The sequence below is a fragment of the Balaenoptera musculus genome, chromosome 3 (assembly GCF_009873245.2).
Source record: "Balaenoptera musculus isolate JJ_BM4_2016_0621 chromosome 3, mBalMus1.pri.v3, whole genome shotgun sequence".
Lineage (NCBI taxonomy): Eukaryota > Metazoa > Chordata > Mammalia > Artiodactyla > Balaenopteridae > Balaenoptera > Balaenoptera musculus.
In genome coordinates, this window is record NC_045787.1 from 25,512,910 (window position 1) to 25,532,550 (window position 19,641).

Consider the following 19,641-nt stretch of genomic DNA (forward strand, 5'->3'; position numbering starts at 1 on the left):
TTTGACAGAAAGTTTTTGCTCGGCATTCTTCTCACCTATCAGGAACAGCTGTTTAAATTTAGAGTAGGCTGTCTGGATTTCCTGCAGGGATAGGAAGTTGCTTGACAGGTCTTCAGTTTTAACAGTTTCATAGGGTGGCCTGTGGATGGTCTTATAAATTCTAGGTAACAAAAAGTAACAAGAGATTAGAAAAGCAGGCATGAGTTAGAAATAGTTCATTTTTCCTGAGCACTTCCTAGGCGCCCGGATCTGTGTGAAGAGCTCCCACTGAATCCTCCCCAACGAGGCAACTACCGCCAGGCTGCGGCCCCCAGTCAGCAGAGGTGGGGATGCAGGAACAAGGGGCAGGGCCACCCGGCCCAAGATTACGAAGTGTATCACCTGAAAGAGCCAGGATCTGAACCAAGGCAAATTTAACTCCAAAGTCTACTCCTTTTCTGTTTTTTAATTCATCCAGTTTAGGGGTTTTTTTTTTAAACTTTTTATTTTGAAAATTTTCAAACATGCAGAAAAGCAGAAAAGAATAACACAGTGACATATACCTTGACCTAGATTTGACAACTGTCAACATTACAGAAATCATGCCACTTCCCGCTAAATGCTTCAGCGTGCATCTCTAAAAACAATGCAGCTGAGGCGCTTCATGATTATGTTATACGGACTCCTTTCAAATTAAAGACGACCACTCTAAACTGTATCTCCAGCACTAAGTGCTTTATCAGCAGGTAAACTGAAACGGACCAACTACCAAGAACCGTTCCCTGCTTCTCGGAAAACAAAAACTGAGCTAACTAAACGATAACAAAATGTACAACGGTACTGACCCATCCAAGAAGTTCTTTTGGATTTGTAAAATGCCATCATCCTGTTCTTTGGGCAGTGCTGACATTTTCAAAAGGGCACATCCACTGTGGCAGGACCAACACCATATCTGCAAAGGGAAATAAAGGTTTTCCAGACGTAACGTAAACCACCTAACAGAGGACAGGTAAGCTTAGCATTTGAATTCATACAGGGAAATGTACACCTTCAATATGAAATGGCTGAATATATTCAACTTTGTTATGCCAAGGAATAAATGTGTCATACTCATAATGAAAAAGGCTGATTTAGTCTTAAAGACAACAACAACAGAAACTCAGGTCTAGGTGGTCACACTCAGACTCGCTTATAGTCTAACATACACCTTTTTTTTTTTTTTTAATAAATTTATTTATTTTATTTATTTGTTTTTGGCTGTGTTGGGTGTTCGTTGCTGCGCGCGGGTTTCCTCTAGTTGCGGAGAGTGGGGGCTACTCTTCGTTGCACTGCGCGGGCTTCTCATTGCAGTGGCTTCTCTCGTTGTGGAGCACGGGCTGTAGGCGTGTGGGCTTCCGTAGTTGCGGCACATGGGCTCAGTAGTTGTGGCTCACGGGCTCTAGAGCGCAGGCTCAGTAGTTGTGGCGCACGGGCTTAGTTGCTCTGTGGCATGTGGGATCTTCCCAGGCCAGGGCTTGAACCCGTGTCCCCTGCATTGGCAGGCGGATTCTCAACCACTGCGCCACCAGGGAAGCCCCTAACATACACCTTTTGACTTGGCTTTAGTGCTGGGAACCTGGATGATGATGATAAAAACAACATCATCATCATTATTATTATTATTATTAGGATTATTAGGATAGAGGCTATCACTGGAGTGCAGCTCATTATCTCAGGATTTTACATGAATTAAGTCATTTAATTCTCACAATCACACTCTGAGACAGGTGTAAGTATTATCTCCAGTAACGACAAGAAACTGAGGCTTGGAGAGACCGAATAACTTCCCCAAGTTGCACAGACAGTGCAGCAGTGACTTCTCAAGGCCGTGCTTCACTTGGATGGCCAAAAGGGGGCAGCTCCCATCATTAGAGAAAGTCCACACTAGAAAGCATGGAAAGTTGGTTATTCAACATACATTGGTAAGAGACTTGTACATGCAAGGCACTGAATTAGGTTGTGAGAGGATGGAAAGCGGGCTAAGATACTTCGTCTACCTTCAAGGTGCTTATATTCTAAAAGGGGAAATAAATTTGCAAATATAATAGGAAGTAGAATGTGGTAAACCACAGGAGAAGGGAATTTCAATGAACAACAAAGGGAGGGCAACAGAGAAAGAAATCACATGAATGCCCGTAAGTGACAGATCCAAGTGTTTAGGCATTTTTCTGGATACAGTGGGAGTTTCATTTGTTTGCTCTGCTGTATAGGAACACAAGGAGATTAGAACTGATCTGGGGGCAAAGAAATCTGCCAGGAGAGCCTGGAATGGAGAGGAGGCGAAGACTGGTTGGGGCCGGAGAGTACGGCTGTGGATTTTGTGCCCCATATAAAGGTCTGGTTAAGGGTTCAACAGTGGCTAAAGCCCAGCACTGCTCTGCTGACCAAGCCTTCGGGCCCTGGCTCAAAGGCAGACCAGGAGGATTTCAGCTGCCCAGAGAGGCCCCCTCTTGCCAGTCATCTGCACCGTACAGACCACACACTGGTGTGCCAGCAGCAGCCTGGGCTGGAGATCAGAGATCAGCAAACCCAGGCGATATTCTGCACTACGCTTAGAAAGTCAGAAAGAGGAACCGGTTTGGGGTTTCAGGGGAAGATGATGAATCAGTACTGGGTATGCTGGGTGTCTAGTGCCCACAGGACATCTGTGTGAAGATACTGAGGAGACACCCAAGATGAGGATTATGACTTAGGAGAGGAAGGCAGGACTGCAGCTCTGGACACAGGAGCTGCCTGCCAGCTTCAGTGGAAGAGACGTGAGCCCACCCCGGAGCGAGGCCAGAGGGACGCAGAACTGCTTCAGGAACTGCCCAAAAGAGTACCGACTCTGTAAGCTCCTAATGAGACGGAAGTGTTGGAACAGTGAGACAAGTCAACGGGCCCCTTGTTGCCCTCTTACTCCCTTTTCCAACATCATGCCCAGGCACTCCTGCCCCCTGGTGGGTGCAGCTCACTGGGGGGTGGGGAGGGACACTCTTAGCCATGACTCGTGACAGGTTCTAGGAAGTTAAGTGTTCTTAATCCTTTTTATCTCCTCTCCTGGGGCAGAAAGCATCTGCTCTTGGTGACATTCAACCACAGCTCATTTTCTATTTGGGGCTCAACTAAAACTGTCACCTCCCAGCTGACGCACAAAGGGACAATTCCCTTACATTCTCTGTTTGAAACAGTAAATAGAAAACAAGCAAAATTCGTGGTCAGAGAGAGACTTCTCACAGGAATTTAGCAAAAGACATACGTCTTCTCCTATTGTAATTTGTACAATTTCTGTCTGGGAAAGAGCCACAGGGTTCTTAGTAAGAATGACTTGACAGCAGACAAGAATCAGGGTGATAATCCTGTTTATTTTAAAAAAAAAAAAGAAAAAGGGAAGGGGGAGATTATTCATTATTTGGTAGATCTTTTTTTTTTTTGGTCTTTTTAAAATTGAAGTTTAGCTGATGTAACATATTATATAAGTTACAGGTGTACGATATAGTGAGTCACAATTTTTAAAGCTTATACTCCATTTATAGTTACTATAATATGTTGGTTATATTCCCCATGGTGTTCAATATATCCTTGTAGCTTATTTTATACCTAATAGCTTGTACATTATTTGGTACATCTTAAGGTGTCTCTCTTAATAGAGCCAAAGAGCTTTAGGGGAGCCTCTACCACTGGAGGCTACAAAGCAGCGTAAGAAAGAAGGAAAGGAACCACTAAGGAGGTAAGAGGACCAAGACAGCGTCGTGTTTCCAAAGCCAAGACAGGAATTTAAAAGGCAAAAAAGGTGGGGGGGGGTGCACCCAGAACTACAGTGACTGACGGTGTGGAGAACGGGGGCCACCCAGGCTCAGTGACTCTGAGGGTCAACAGCAGAGCGGGGGGAGCAGAAGCCCTGCTGCAAGAGGAAAGAGGGTAGAGGCAAGTAGAGAAAATCAGTACAGCCCTGAAACACGTTTGGCCGTGCAGGCAAGGAGAACAAGCCCGTGCTCAACTGTTAAGGAAGGGCTTCTTCAGGTGAGGGAGACTTGAGCATCCCTTCAAGAGAGCAGAATCTCTGGAGATACACGCGGAAGGGCCAGGGCGACGGAAGACAAATCCAGGGCAGAGGAGATCAAGAGCCCAGGCAGAGGTCTGGGTCGGTGATGAAGGAGCACAGAGAGACCACAGGAGGAGGAGGAGGAGGAGGAGGAGCAGGAGGAGTGAGGTCTTGTCGCTCGCTCTCCAAGACCCCTCGGGACTAAGGGAAAGGTGGTCGATGACAGTAAGAGCTAAGGGTGGGATCGCCAACTTAAAGAGAATGAAAAAATGGCTACCCTGGCCCCAGGGAAGAATGACACAGGAACCAGGAGGAGTTCACTGACAGGCTGCTGAGCAGAACAGGGGCCCAAGTGAAGCAAGGTAACAGTTTTCACATATCCCATTAAAACGCTCTGCTGTTTGGTCTGAACAATCCATAGCGATGTTCACTAGCCCCGCAGCAAAAAAATAAATACTCAGGACTGGAGTACAGCAGAGGGTCCAGGAGGCCACAGTCTCTAGAATGGCAGCAAGGGTCTGACTGAAATCACAAATGATGCAGGTCTTCCCCGAACAGGAGTTAAGTGGAGGCAGGAAAGACCAGACTAGATGAAAAGTCAGGGTGAAAAAGCAGAGATACGGAAATGTTCTCAGACTAGCGATAATGGCTGTACCACATTGTGAATATATTCACTGTCACCAGTGGTAAATTTTACGTGATGTGTATTAAGAGCTGTGCTCCCTGAGTGAATGTGTAAACTCCATTTTGTGTAATATTTTTCCACTGTCCATGCATCACAAGCTCCACTACGACTTTCAGGACACATAATTAAGGCTGATCTAATAAAATGAGAATGCCTTCCTACAGTTTCTGTCAAAGTTCTGTTGCTGACTCCTCAGGACAGGTCTTCTCAGGACAGTTTCTGCTTCTCAGCCCCAAGGCCTGGCTAGAACAGAGTAGTGAAATTTCATATAATGCTGGATGGAGAAGCAGCCTATTGCCAAGTGTGCAGACAATTCATCTTGGTTTCTTCCCACAGAGCATACCCCTTCTCCTGGAGTCATCTATGAAAGGCTGACGGATGAAGACCCTCACTTTTATTCTTCTAAAACATTCTCAAAATGTTGTCTACAGATCCCGAGACCCTCCCTTACAGGTGGCCTGGGAATATTACTAAGATATAATTTGGCTTTATCACTGCGTTGACATTGGCACTGATAGTGTTACAACTGCTGGTGCCTTGGTACCAGCCAAGGTATTGCTACCAACAGCACTGGTCGCCACTGTATTCTTCACTGCCACAAACTTGAAGAAAAATAATTGTTTCACTTCAGAATGTCCATAATGAAGAACTAAACATTATGAATTATATTAATCTTGATCATTACGTTTAATATTTAATACTAATATTTTTTATATTCTGTGTGATGGAGTGGAAACAAAGCATGGAAGTGTTTGTCTCAGGGAAAAGCACCTATGAGACTGACTCGAGAGCTGAGCTAGCTGCTGTATTCTTGTAACTGAAAGAGTGAATGACAGACAAACTACGGGTGTTCAGACTTTGGTATCTGGCAGACATTCATTCTTTAGAAAAAAAAAACAAAAACCAAGAATGAAGTGAGACTATCCCCTTAAGGAAAACAACTGACAATTTGTTGCCAATGATAAAAGTTGAACTTTCAAGCAAAAATTAGAATTTTGTAAAACTAGTCTCTGCCTTTTTAGCTGGACAAATTCCCAATATTTAAAGACTTTCCTGATGAGACAGGGATGATATTAACAAATGTGATTTTTATCTAAGAAAGCATGTCAATATTTGGATGATCTGGGACTTCCCTGGTGGCCCAGTGGTTAAGAATCTGCCTGCCAATGCAGGGGACATGGGTTGGAGCCCTGGTCCAGGAAGATCCCACATGCCGCTGAGCAACTAAGCCTGTGTGCCACAACTACTGAGCCTGTACTCTAGAGCCTGTGAGCCACAACTACTGAGCCCACGTGCCACAGCTACTGAAGCCCACGTGCCTAGAGCCCGTGCTCCACAACAAGAGAAGCCACCGCAATGAGAAGCCTGCACACTGAAACAAAGAGTAGCCCTCGCTCGCCGCAACTAGAGAAAGCCCGTGCACAGCAACGAAGACCCAATGCAGCCAAAAATAAAAATAAATAAATAAATAAATTTATTAAAAAAAAAAATATTTGGATGACCTGTATAACCTAGTGAGCTAATACCTTCTAAACGACCAATGTACTATGTTTTTAAATCATGCATGTTTTAAGATCCATTCAAAGTACAAGACAGACCAATGGATTTTAATTTAGCAGTGAATGAAAAGTTCATTGACTATGTTTTCAGATTCCTTATTGCAATTAATCTTTATGAAACCACCACTTATCACTTTTTTGGAATACCGTCAAAGAACAATATTTTCATATTCTCTGAAAAGGCTATTAAATACTCCTCCCTTTCCCAGATACACATCTGTGTGAGGCTGGATTTTCTTCATGTACTTCAACCACACCCCAACATACCACAACAGACTGAAGGAAGTGAGAAGATGTGAGATGTAGCTGTCTCCTATTTTCAAAAAGGTAAAACAGTACTGTTCTATTTTTTTGTTTTGGACAATATAGTTATTTTTCACAGAAATTTTTATGTTAACACGTAATGAGTTTTTTACTAAAATAAACATTAAGCAATTTTTCAGTTTTAATTTCTAATATGGCAAACATCAACAGATACAACCACATAAACAAAAACCCTTTGAGACCCTCAATGATTTTTAAGAGTGTAAAGGGTCCTGACACCAGAAAGTTTGAGAACCACTGCTCTAAATCAAAGGTGGCACACTGGTGGGACGTGAACCAACTCTGGCCCAAAGACATGTTTTTTAAACATCTGAATCCGTTGTGAACAGCTGCACACATTTAGAAATCGGGAAAACTCACGTACAAATCCACCTCTCTGGTTTCTCCTGAGAAGTCTGGACACCTGGCAAGATCAGGGCCCGTGTTCCCACATGGCACAAACGGGCTGGCAGGGAAGAGCAGCCAGCCCTTCATGCAGGCAGAGGGTCTCTGGTTCATCGCAAGAACCACACTCATTACCCACCTGGCCTGCATACACTTCTGGGCGTGTGACCCCTGCTTAGACATCTCACCTCCCATTACAGGACTGACCTTTCTGGTGAACCAGCCATGTGCATAGCACAGCATTTGTCTGTAATTCTCATTCTGTACTCAATTCCCTGCAGGTGTGGCAACCCCCAACTGCCAATCAGAAACTGGAATAACTGCCAGAGTCTTGCTTTCTTTGATCAGTGACACACTAAATATGGCTCCCGTCCCAGTCTATTCTGTGAAAATTAAGTAAGCTCTCCATGTTGTCTCTGGGAGGAAACTCGGCCATGCCCATTCAAGATTAATGGTGTGGGCCAAAAGGAATCTTAAACTCTGCTACCCTTACAGGGGTCGGATCAGCCTCAAAACAATTTAGGTGTTAAATGAGGCTGTCTTTCAACACCAGACTGGCCTGTAATCCCCCAAAAGCTCTTTAAAGAAGTCTCTGCTAAGAACTCCAGTGCATCTGTGAAAACTTTAGAACTCTGACCCCAGGAGCCTCATTGTCAAAGAGGCTCCTCTAGGGAGTCCCTAAGATATTTTTAGATTGCTCTTGGACTGAGGACAAACTCTTTAATACCAAAGCCAAGGGCTTTAAGGAGGATAATCTGCCAGGATGGGCCAACGAGCAAGCCACGCATTTAGGGTTTCCAGATGCACTTACTGGTATGCCATGACCCTGGAAGCGCGGCACGTCCTCCTCAGGAAGAGGGGTGGGGACAACAAAGTATGCTGGCAACCTAGAAGAAAGAGATGTCATCGGTTTTAGTGCTGGAGTTAATTCATTAAATATGAAAGCTCAACGTCAGTGAACACAGGAAGTTAAGCAGAGTGTCATGACATGGACCATATTTCCCTTTTTTTTTTTTAAATAAATTTATTTATTTATTTATTTATTTTTGGCTGTGTTGGGTCTCCATTGCTGCACGCGGGCCCTCCCCAGTTGTGGCGAGCAGGGGCTACTCTTCCTTGCGGTGCGCGGGCCTCTCATTGCGGTTGCTTCCCTCGCTGCAGAGCACGGGCTCTAGGCACGCGGGATTCAGTAGCTGTGGCACACAGGCTCAGCAGTTGTGGCTCACGGGCTGTAGAGCACAGGCTCAGTTGTTATGGCGCACGGGCCCAGTTGCTCCGCGGCATGTGGGATCCTTCCGGACCAGGGCTCAAACCCGTGTCCCCTGCATTGGCAGGAGGACTCCCAGCCACTGTGCCACCAGGGAAGCCCCGTACTTCCCTCTTAAGAAGAACCAGTGCAGATGAACCGTCTCTGTCGAAATCAATCAGGAATCTGAGTTCAAATCCTAGCTCTGCGTCTGATTCTGTGTAACCCTAGGTAAGTTACCCCACCTCTCTGGGTCTGTTTCCTCATGAATAAAATCACCATGGCAATGTACTCATCAAAATCCAGATTGCAGGAAACTATCAGACAAGTGGCCTGGTTTCTTCAAATAAATTGCAAGAAAAAGCTAATAGTGTGAGACTCTACAGATTAAGAAGTTTAAGAAACCTATCAATTTTCAAGATATTAATCTCATCGAATCTTTTTTTTGGCTACGTTGGGTCTTCGTTGTTGCACATGGGCTTTCTCTAGTTGCAGCAAGCGGGGGCTACTCTTCGTTGCAGTGGGCAGGCTTCTCATTGTGGTGGCTTCTCTTGTTGTGGAGCACAGGCTCTAGGCGCACAGGCTTCGGTAGTTGCGGCACGTGGGCCCTAGAGTGCGCAGGCTTCAGTAGTTACAGCGCATGGGCTCAGTAGTTGCGGCTCGCGGGCTCTAGAGCACAGGCTCAGTAGTTGTGGTGCATGGGCTTAGCTGCTGCGCGGCATGTGGGATCTTGCCAGACCAGGGACTGAACCCATGTCCCCTGCATTGGCAGGTGGATTCTTAACCACTGAGCCATCAGGGAAGTCCCTCACTGAATCTTGATTAATGATAAAACAGATAAAAAGATGAAAAATAAATTGTTTTGAAAATTTATAAAACAATGGAGAAAATCTGAACACTTGACTGGGTACTGAATGATATTAAGGAATCAAATGTTAAATGTGAAAGGTGTGATAATGCTTTTATGATTATGTTTATAAAAAGAGTCCTTCATTCTTAGAGATGTAAAACTTAAATATTTATGAATGAAATGTGATGAGCTCTAGGATTTATTTCAAAATAGTTGGGCGGGATGGGGCGGGGGGAGGGTTGGAGTAGGTAGAGAGACTAGCACAGAGTAGGCACAGAGACTAGCCATGAGTTAATAACTGTTGAAGCTGGGTGACGGGTAAAAGGAATTCATCAAATTCTCTTTTCTTTTATACTGCTTGAAATTTTCCATTTAAAAAAAAAAACCTTAAGGTAATTAAAAGGAACAAAAACTCCCATAGTATTGTGATGTAAAACCAGGTTTGGGAACAACTGGTCAAGGCTAAGATACCTCAAACCATTAAAACATAGAAGAATTATTTGGCTTTAGAGGCTCCGAAGCACTTGGAATATTTTCTTTCACGTCCGCTTGAGCGGGTGGGCTTACTACCCCTTCCTCAGGTGCTGTCACTGAAGCAAAAACCTGTTCACAGGTCAATGGCTCTCAAACTCAGGCTGCCCGTTAAAGTCACACAGGAAGATTTAAAAATTCCCAGTGTCCCGGCTCCACCGCAGAACTATTAAACATCAGAGGTGTCAAAGCTCTCCAGGTGTGTCATCAGGATGACAGCTGTTGTTCTAGAAGCTCCTGCTAGTCAAAGTGTACAGCAGCATCACCCGGACACTTAGAAGGAGAGCAGCGCCGACCTACAGAGTCAGAATCTGCACTTTCACAGGCTCCCCAGGGGACCGGGCCGCACAGTCAACCGTGAGGAGCAGCGCCTTAGATGGCAACTTACAGACAGACAACCGTTTCCCAGCCCTCACCGGAGAGTCGCCCGTGGGCTTTGTGTAAACCAGATTCTCAGCTCCTTCCCCAGAGGCTCACTGGACAAAGCTGGGATGGGCCCACACTGCTTTAAAAAATTTGCACGTCTTCCTCTACTAGTGTGGTTGAATATTTCACAAGTTAATTGTTCCTTATAAACAGTCTTTCACCAAAGGGGAAAAAAATGTCAGAACCCAGGGTATTAGCATGCGTACCATCCAGTCACTGAAGAAAGGAGGCTGCAAAGAAAGGGACAGCTCTGCCCCAGTGGGGGGGTTGTGAGGTCCCCTCCTGTCCCAGTGGACTCAAGGTGGTTCTACAGAGGCTCTGCTGGGAGACTCGCGATGTCTACAAGCAACTAACCCTCCCACCTGGGAGAACACTCATTTTAGTCACTAGGAGGAGTTTTGAACACAAAGTAAACAGCCTCTCCAAATATAAGCTGACTTTATTCAAGGAAAGTTGTATGATCCTCTCAGGAACCACCTCAGTTAGGGGGAGGGAACCCCCAAAGCGACACCACCAGAGCAGCAATGTCTTCCTGGGGCTGCATCAATTCCTAGGTTCCCCTGTGTTACACACACCCTACAGGGTTGAGGACCTTCTTATACCTTCACAGGGAGGTGGGATGAAGAAAGGCTTTTCAGGTGAAGGCAAAGTAGACACTCAGTTTCTCATTCTTATCCAAACTGATCAGGGTCTCCTCTTACCACTGGGGCTTTCGTTAATTTATTCATTGTCCCCAATTTATTGAGTGGGTCTTATAAGTCAGGCACTATACTTGGTACTGAGGATATAAAGATGAACCAAAACAGCGTCCTTGATTCCCCAGGACTGATGGGCTGCAGAAACAAACATTAACCAAATGGTGATACAGATAAGAATAAACTCACGATCGCAGGAGGTGCTAAGGAGAGAGGCACACAGTGCAATGAAAGCTCTCACGGGAGACCTCATCTAGTCTTGGGAAGACTCCCTAAAAGAGACACCTGGGCAGAGATCTGACCGATGAAGTGGAGGTAACTCACTAGTACAGTTGGAAGCAAAAGGGGCATCCTAGACAGACCGCACAGGCAAGGCCCACAGGAGGGACTCAGGGTGGCTGGAGGGGTACACGCAAAGCTGGAGAGTTAGGCATGAGTCAAACCACGAAGGGCCTTGCAGGGCCCGTTAGAAGTTTTATCCTCTCTACGATGAACAGCGAGGAGCCAATGAAGCCGGGAAGGACGATGGGAGTGGGTGGGGGAGACCATGCAGGCAGCTACCGCAGTGCCAGGTAAGAAACAAAGCACAGCTTTTCCTGTATCATGCCCGTGGGGCAGAAGCACAGGGGTGAGTGCATGGCTGGGGCAGTCCAGGGGGAGTGGGTTTGCACCGAGTGCTCTGAGCAGCACGATCTTGCTGAGGCTCCGTTCTCCCCCCGACCACTAATTAGAACCCCCTGACACCCCACTCCACCCACCTTCTCTACCTGGTATATTTCTGATGTGCTGACACCTATGCAAATACCAATGAATTTAATCAGTATGTGGCAGGATCCTGGGAATGGGCATGCCTTCTATCAGTGTCAACATCGCATTACAAAATATCACCTCCTAGGAGCAGGGCTTTCTGACCTCCTCCTGACTGAGAGCTTGTTTTCCCTTTCCAAGCTTTGTGACTATAAAGAGGGCAGGAGGGGCAGGGTGGGCATGGGGGGGTGGGATCCGACACTTGCCCTGCAGGCCCCTCCCCACTGTCACCCCAGTTTGTGCGGTAACAAGAGGGCTAACCTTATAAGTGTCTGAGACTGATCAAAATCAAAACTGATCTACTGAAGAGGCCCCTCGGAACCATGGGTACAAAATGCTCTAGAAAAACACGAATATTTTGAAACTGTCAGCAGGGTGTTGAGGATTATGTTCCAAAACGATAAGATTCAAGTTTCAAAAAAAGGATTACACAGAGTCATCCTTTAAAAATGTAGGTGAGATCACATCACGCCTCTGCTCAAACTCCTCCGCACTGCACTATAAATTCTGAAACCCTCCCTGCCCATCGGCACCCAGCCGGCCCCCTCCTCCCTGATCACACCTCCTACTGCTCTGCCCCCTGCTCTCACCTCTCCAACCCCTGGGCTCCTCGCTGTTCCTCACACAAGCCAGACAAGATTCCACCTCAGGGCCTTTGCCCCTGCTGTTCCCGCTGCCTGACCAACCCTCCTGCCAACCTCTCCAGCACGCCCCAGTCCCTGGCCGCATCTATTTTTCTCCATCGCACTTATTACCTCCTAATACACTATAATTACTCACTTAGTCTATCATCATTTTCCTCCTCTAGAACGAAAGCTCCAGGAGGGCAGGGATTTTTAGGCTCTATCTCCAGTAGCCAGGACACTGTCAGGCACATAGGAGACCCTCAGAAATGTTTACTGAGGGACTTCCCTGGTGGCGCAGTGGTTAGGAATCTGCCTGCCAAAGCAGGGGACACGGATTCGAGCCCTGGTCCGGGAAGATCCCACCTGCCGCGGAGCAACTAAGGCCGCGCGTCACAACTGCTGAGCCTGTGCTCTGGAGCCCACGAGCCACAACTACTGAGCCCGGGGGCCTAGAGCCTGTGCTCCACAACAAGAGAAGCCACCGCAATGAGAAGCCCGTGCACCGTGATGAAGAGTGGCTCCCGCCCGCCACAACTAGAGGGGGCCCGTGCGCAGCAACGAGGACCCAATGCGGCCAAAAATAAATAAATAAATAAATTTATATTAAAAAAATGTTTATTGAATGAATAAATAAAATGCTTGATAAAAGGAAAGCAAATACATGATATAAATTCAGAAATGCCTCTAAAAGTTTTACATTTAGATTACAGATATAATAATGGGAAGAAAAAGACAAATTCACTTCTGAATGTTTTAAGGGATACTTTAAGGGTTTCTTAAAAAAGCACAGTATCAAAAAAAAAAAAAAAGCACAGTATCGATGTGGAGAAAGTGGAACCCTCATACATTGCTGATGGGAGTGTAAAAACGGTGCAGTGGCTATGGAAAACAGTCTGGCAGTTCCTCAAAAGGTTAAATGCAGAGTTACTATATGACCCAGCAATTCCACCCCTAGGAATATACCCAAGAGAACTGAAAATACACGTCCATATGAAACCTTGTATACTAATGTTTGTAGCAGCATATTCATAGTAGCCAAAAAGTGAAAACAACCCAGTGTCCATCAACTGATGAATGGATAAATAAAATACGGTATATCCATACCATGGGATATTATTCAGCAGTAATAAAACAATGAAATCCTGATACATGCTAGAACATGGATGAGCCTTGACAACATTATGTTAAGTGAAAAAAGCCAGGCACAAAGACCACATATTATATGGTTCCATTTATGTGAAATGCCAAGAATAGGCAAATCTATAGAGACAGAAAGTAGTTAGTGGTTGTCTAGGGCTGGGGGAGTGGGGAGGGGGGGGAATGGGGAGTGACTACTAAGGGGTAAGGGGTTATTTGGGGGATGATGAAGATATTCTAAAATTGACTGCGGTGATGGTTGCACAACCCTGTAAATGTGCTAAAAAACACTATACACTTCAAACAGGTGAACTGTATGGCATGTGAATTAAATCTCAACAAAGCTGTTCAAAAAGAAAAGCACAACACTGAGAGCTTACCTTTCACAGACTTTATAGCCTTCATTGACACTCACTGCTTTGTACTTCATGTTGCCTTTGGTCCGCTCCAGCTCCCAACACCAGTCCTGAAGTGTGTCAAACATTACGGCATGGTTCTTGGGGTCAGTAGCTAACAAAACAAATTGAGAAAGACAGTAAAATCTTGTCGTGAAGCCCTGGTATTTTAATGGTGTGAAAGTGGCTCCTCGGGCCCCAACTTCCTACACTAAGCCCATTTTTATCCCCACAGAATGAACTCACTGCTTCATCCTAACCTTGTTCCTTTTTTCTGTCATTCATCCAAAATTATGAGTGAGGCTCTGTCTTTTTGTGCTGGGCGAAAGCAGCTGTTCTTATTCCATTCCGTGCAAAAGTAATTTATAGCTCCATTTTCAGTCATCTGACCATGAGATAATTTATATAACATAAAAAGATCCTGTGCAGCACTAAAAGACAGGCTTGGCACAAATGCTAAAATAATAAAATATTTTTAGCCCTACCAATGTGTGCATAAGATGGCAAACTCATTTGAACAGCCTGTCAGATTCCTGAGTGTGAAGCCTCCTTCAGTGTGAAGATGCACTGCCCAAAAGAGGCGTTTTCAGTGTGACACCTGGTTTCTGAGGGCTATAAACAAATCAGACAGCTATGGTGAAGGTCAGGGCCTGCAAGCCAAGGGCCACATCACGGTGACGGGGACTTCTGCCCCTGACCTTGCCGCTACCTGCTAGGAGGAAGTGCCCAGGAGCACTACTCCTGCAGCCCAGCAGGTGTGTCCTTGGTCCCCTCCCAAGCCACAGCACAGCTTGATGGGGGTGACGTGCACCAAAACACCCTTGGGTATTTACACAAATCAGTCCATTCAAGCCTGTGCACATCTTAAAAAAACAAGCCTTGGGACCTCTCTGGCAGTCCAGTGGTAAAGAATCCACTTTCCAATGCAGGGGACGTGGGATTGATCCCTGGTCGGGGAACTAAGATCCCACATGCCATGGGGCAACTAAGCCCGAGTGCCACAACTACTGAGCTCGCACGCCTCAACGAGAGAGCCCGCGTGCCACCAACTATAGAGTCCACACGCTCTGGAGCCTGCGTGCCACAGCTAGAGAGAGAAAACCTGCGTGCCACAACTACAGAGAAGCCCGCGTGCCGCAGTGAAGACACGACGCAACCAAAAAAATAAACACATTTTTTAAATAAACAAAAATATCAAAAAAAAAAAAAAGCAAGCCTTCCTGGAAAAACAAAGTGTTTAATAAAACTCCCACCTGCTCCTTTTAATACAAACAGATCATAGTACAAAGGATGATAAGACAAATAATGATTAAAAAACAACAGCTAAGCTTATATAGCACTTAGTATGCCAGGCACTATCCTGAGCATATTACATATAATAACTCAATCCTCACAACCCTACAGGGTAGGTAATATTATTTCCTCCATTTTACAGATATGGCACAGAAAGGTCAATTAACTTGCCCAAGGTCACAGAGCTAGGCAATGGCAGAAATGGAATTCAAACCCAGGCAGCAGTAAAGGAAATTTCCATAAAGTAATAAATGTAAATATTAATAAATTCCCCCATGGACATAAGTAGTAACAATACTCCTGGGACCTTTTAGCCAAAGTACATGTGTGAATTATTAAGCCTGAGTAAAATGAAAGACGTTCAGATTGCAAAGCACCCACCTCTACAAACCCCTACTCAATCAAAAAGCAAATTGGTCAACTTGCACCTATCAGCTATAACCTTTACTCATCAAAAAAAAAGGAGGTTGGAAGGAGAAAAGAAGGCTAGAATTCAGATAGAACAGAAGATGCTATATATCCTGGGCTTTCTGGCACAAAAAGCCACCACAAGGTAATGAGCTCAGTAGTTGTGGCGCGCGGGCTTAGTTGCCCCGCGGCATGCAGGATCTTACTGCCAGGGTCAGTCAAGGTAAGGGTTTTGGCATACAGATTAACACATGCTGGGGAGCCAAGAAACCGTCCTGTGCTGGGTCCAGACCAAGAATCAGGATATAAGGAAGTGGCAGAATTCCTAAAAATAGAGTATGATTTTCAAATGTAGACCCAGTAAATGTTTATATAAATTACAGCAATCAACAAAGAAGTCATATTTTGTATATCTCATATTGCAACAAGCTGTTGTCAGCCAGCACTCAGCTAATCAGCACTTATACATACTGCTACAGTGAAAAGATCATTCACAAAGATGAACTTACTGAATTAAGGAACAAGTTTTATGTTCGGCCTGATAGTAGTGCTAAGTATATTTTAGGTCAGTGTAGCTCTCTGAGCATAATCTGTCCTGAATAAGCAGTTACACTCTCAATTAACCCTCATTTAATGACTGCACCCTGTGTGCCATGCATTTTAACAACTTGTAATTTTCATAACACCTCAAGGGAAGCATTAACAATACTACTTTTTGAAATGAGAAAACAGAGGCCCAAGAGTTAAGTGACATCCCCAAGATCACACAGCTACTAGGCAGCTGGACAAGGATTTGAACTCAGGTGGGACAGACCTGGAAATTCATACCTTTTCTACTAGATCACCATAGTCCCCCAAATGCGAGCTACTCTCTCAGATCTACATCTCTGCACACGCCAGTCCCGCTGCCTCAAATACTCCTGGGTGCCTACCGGACACTCCACATCCTTCACCAGCAGTTCAGGACCAGCCTTCGCCCTCTGACAGCCCTCCCTCCCCCAGCGTGGTCGTTCCCTCCCACCACAGGACACATCACTCTGTTTGACTTGAAGCTCTTAGTGGGCAGGGATTTAGTCCTGTTCATATCCCCAGGGTGCGTGACCCACAGCAAGCGTTCGATAAACATTTACCAAATGAGCAGTTAGTGACACAGCAACTCTGCATTCCAGAAAGCATGATATATGCAGTTAAACTAACATGCCACCTCCCTGATGAAAGGCACATGGCACTCAGGATCAGTAAACATCAACTTCACGTTAAGTGTAATGGGCAAATAGGAAGGTAATGCACAACATGATAAATATAATTAACACTGTTGTACGTTATACACAAAAGCTGTTAGAGTAAATCCTGAGTTCTCATCACAAGGAAAAAAATTTTTTCTATTTCTTTAATATTATATTTATATGAGATGATGGATGGTCACTAAACTTACTGTGGTCATCATTTCAAGATGTACGTAAATCAAATTATTATGCTGTACACCTTACACTTGTACAGCAGTGTGTCAATTATATCTCAATAAAACTGGAAGAAAAAAAAATACTGTTAATAATTTGGAATTTAAAAAAAAAGAGGAATGGACAGAGCAAGTGGACAGACGGAGGAGGAGAGATCCAGAGAAGGAAGAAGACAGACATCTGTGGAAACACTGTACAAAGCTAGGCATTATTAATAGCTAATTCAGATGACCACAGTTTCTTACTTAAAAGACTGCTTGCTCTCTTTTTGAGGGAACCGAATGGAAAACATTTGGAATTTTAAGTTTTCTAACCAAACTACTTTTCTGATGTGCTCTCTTAGGTACAACTGTTCCATTCCCCATCCCCCAAACATTTGCTATAAGGCATGTTCTGGTTGTTTAAAAACTTTCTAGAATGCAAGACATTTTTTAGGGTCTCATGAAATGAAACCAAGTGTATTAAAGTGAAAAACAGAATCCAGGGACAGACAGAGTGATTTTAAACTTGTCTCAGTTTTGCTTCTCTATAGCCTCACATTCCCAATCATAACATATTGATTTTCTTTCATAAGCAACAAACAAATAATCCCTCACAAAAAGCAAACAAACCTAAAAGATAAGTTAAAGAAACAAAGATCACAGGAAAGAAATAGAAACCTTTTTTTAAAAGAAATCTGAATGATTCACCCAAGCAAGAGGCGACCCATTGCTAGAGAAGAGGGGAACAAAACCCATGGATGGGTTTTCTCCCACAGGTTGCAGGTAGGAACTGGAAGGGGCCTGCCTACCTGCGGATGAAAGCTTACCTGCGGATGAAAGTTTACCTGTGTGGTTTTGTGCTGCAGTCGCATAGGAAAACAGAAACAATCGTTTAAGCAGTTTAGGGGCCTGGGTATGATGGATTATGCCACTGACAATCTGGAAAAGAACCAAGCGATGGATACAGTCATGCTTTTGGCAGATAAACACTGAGAGACAAGACCCAAGTTGTCTAGGTTTCCGTAATGCTAATGGGCTCCGATGGGCAGCGTGCTAACTAACTCTCATTGAGGTCTGTATCTGTGATGTGATCTCTTGAAATAATGCCAAATAAACAGAACGCTAACCATTTTGTCAGGTTTTTAAGAGCTTTGAGTTTCTAGGGCAATTTTTAAAACATAGTCTAATTTCTCAAAAACAAAGCACTAAAAAAACTTAAGTGCCATTTTCAGACACTCCCAAAATCTGACATGTCAAAGATATATAGCTGACCAGATAATAACCAAGACGCTTAGCTATTCTGTTCTACTTGTTGTGGCCTTAAGGATCTTCTTCTAGAAGATAAGGCAATCAATCCCTCATGCTTTTTGTTTGAAGTTCCAAACAAAAGTATGTTTGGATAGATGACTAAAATCATCATTCAAAATGAAGTTTCTGGCTTCTCAGGGAATTTTCCATGTCTACACCGCTCTTTTTCCGGCTCAGAGCAGATACTGGAGTCATGTTTATTATTCTAACTGATCTACCACACTACCTGAAAGAAAATTAAGAGTATACCTGAAAAGAATGCATAACTCACTGCAGCCAAAGACAACAGATAAACTGGTCTCTCCCTAGGTTTCCCCTATGTATCTACCATGACAGTGGCAAGTCTGAGACCTTCAATATCTTAAGAGAAATCTTGGAAGCTACAATAACCATTGTGACCAGTTTGCCCAGTTACACACCTCAATTTGCTGCAGCAACCAGATTAAGTAAGGGACCAAAAGCACAGGCTCATCTGGTGACTCACTTTGCCCATGACCGTGTACCTCTCCCTCCTTCACGTAACCACGACCTCCCAGATGTCAACTCCTTCAAGCCGGGAGTTGGGGGTCACTGCTGCTGCCTTTTGGAAAGCCTGTCAGAGGTGGGGAAAGGGGGTTGCTTCTAGCTGCTCCATCCCCCCCTTCCCCTGACGGCCTTCGGGTCCTGGTTTACCACCTCCCACCCTCTGGAGGCTCTGGGAATGAACACATTATGAACTGAAGGATTAAACGCAGCATGTGCCAAGATAATATAGTCCCGCTCTACCAAATTCTCTCTCAATTCTAGTCAAAGCACATGCGATTATAACCAATTTCAACTTTACAGAATGAAAGGCTCCCCTCAACCTTCGTGCAATGGAAGCAAGAACTGAAGTGGGGAAAACCTGATGGGAAATAAAACCTAAAAACACATGCGACTAGTTACCCTTTTGACTTCCTCTTCTTTTGTGTACCTCAGACAAAAGTGGAATACCCGGAGGTCTTTGCAGTGGATGATGAGTTTCTCAGGGTATTTCTTCAGCTGTCCAAAGAGAGTCTTTTTTTTCTCATCAAACACTACACATCAACAGTGAAATCAAGAAGGGAAATCATGTTATAAGACAACAATTAAATGCTAAAGAAACAAGGTAGACTCTTAACTTCCAAGGGCGCCTCTCAAAAGTGAGAGAAAAGGCACCAGCTTCTAAGTAGCTGTCAGCAGGGCCCAGTCCCAGCACCCAGCAGGGGCCCTGTTCTCTGGAAGAGCCAGGGCTCCTCACTCCTCCCAAGGAAGCACAAGACCCAAATGGACTGGCCACTGTTGGCAGAACTGACTCCTGCAGGAAACCCAGCTCTGAACGCTGAGATTACGAAAGATGGGAGATCGCTAGGGACCTGCTTTTGGGACAGTCAACTCCCAGGTTTATGGCTGGGGCCCCTCCTGACACCCTCCTCCCTAACCCAGAGTTTGGACCACGCAGCACCTGTTGGCGCTGGGAACACCAT

At 44.9% G+C, this 19,641-nt stretch overlaps 1 protein-coding gene across 2 annotated transcripts in view; it reads right to left on the minus strand.

Annotated features, from left to right (window-relative positions):
- The window catches only part of MTMR12 (myotubularin related protein 12), a 67,729-nt gene that overhangs the window by 14,892 nt on the left and 33,196 nt on the right, over positions 1 to 19,641 (minus strand). For both annotated transcript variants that reach the window (XM_036847449.1, XM_036847450.1), the window contains exons 5-10: positions 19,082 to 19,212; positions 17,695 to 17,788; positions 13,693 to 13,822; positions 7,806 to 7,881; positions 825 to 931; positions 36 to 160 (exon numbers count right to left, since the gene is read on the minus strand). In XM_036847449.1, the coding sequence (XP_036703344.1) occupies positions 36 to 160; positions 825 to 931; positions 7,806 to 7,881; positions 13,693 to 13,822; positions 17,695 to 17,788; positions 19,082 to 19,212 (663 nt within the window). The remainder of the gene's footprint in view (positions 1 to 35; positions 161 to 824; positions 932 to 7,805; positions 7,882 to 13,692; positions 13,823 to 17,694; positions 17,789 to 19,081; positions 19,213 to 19,641) is intronic.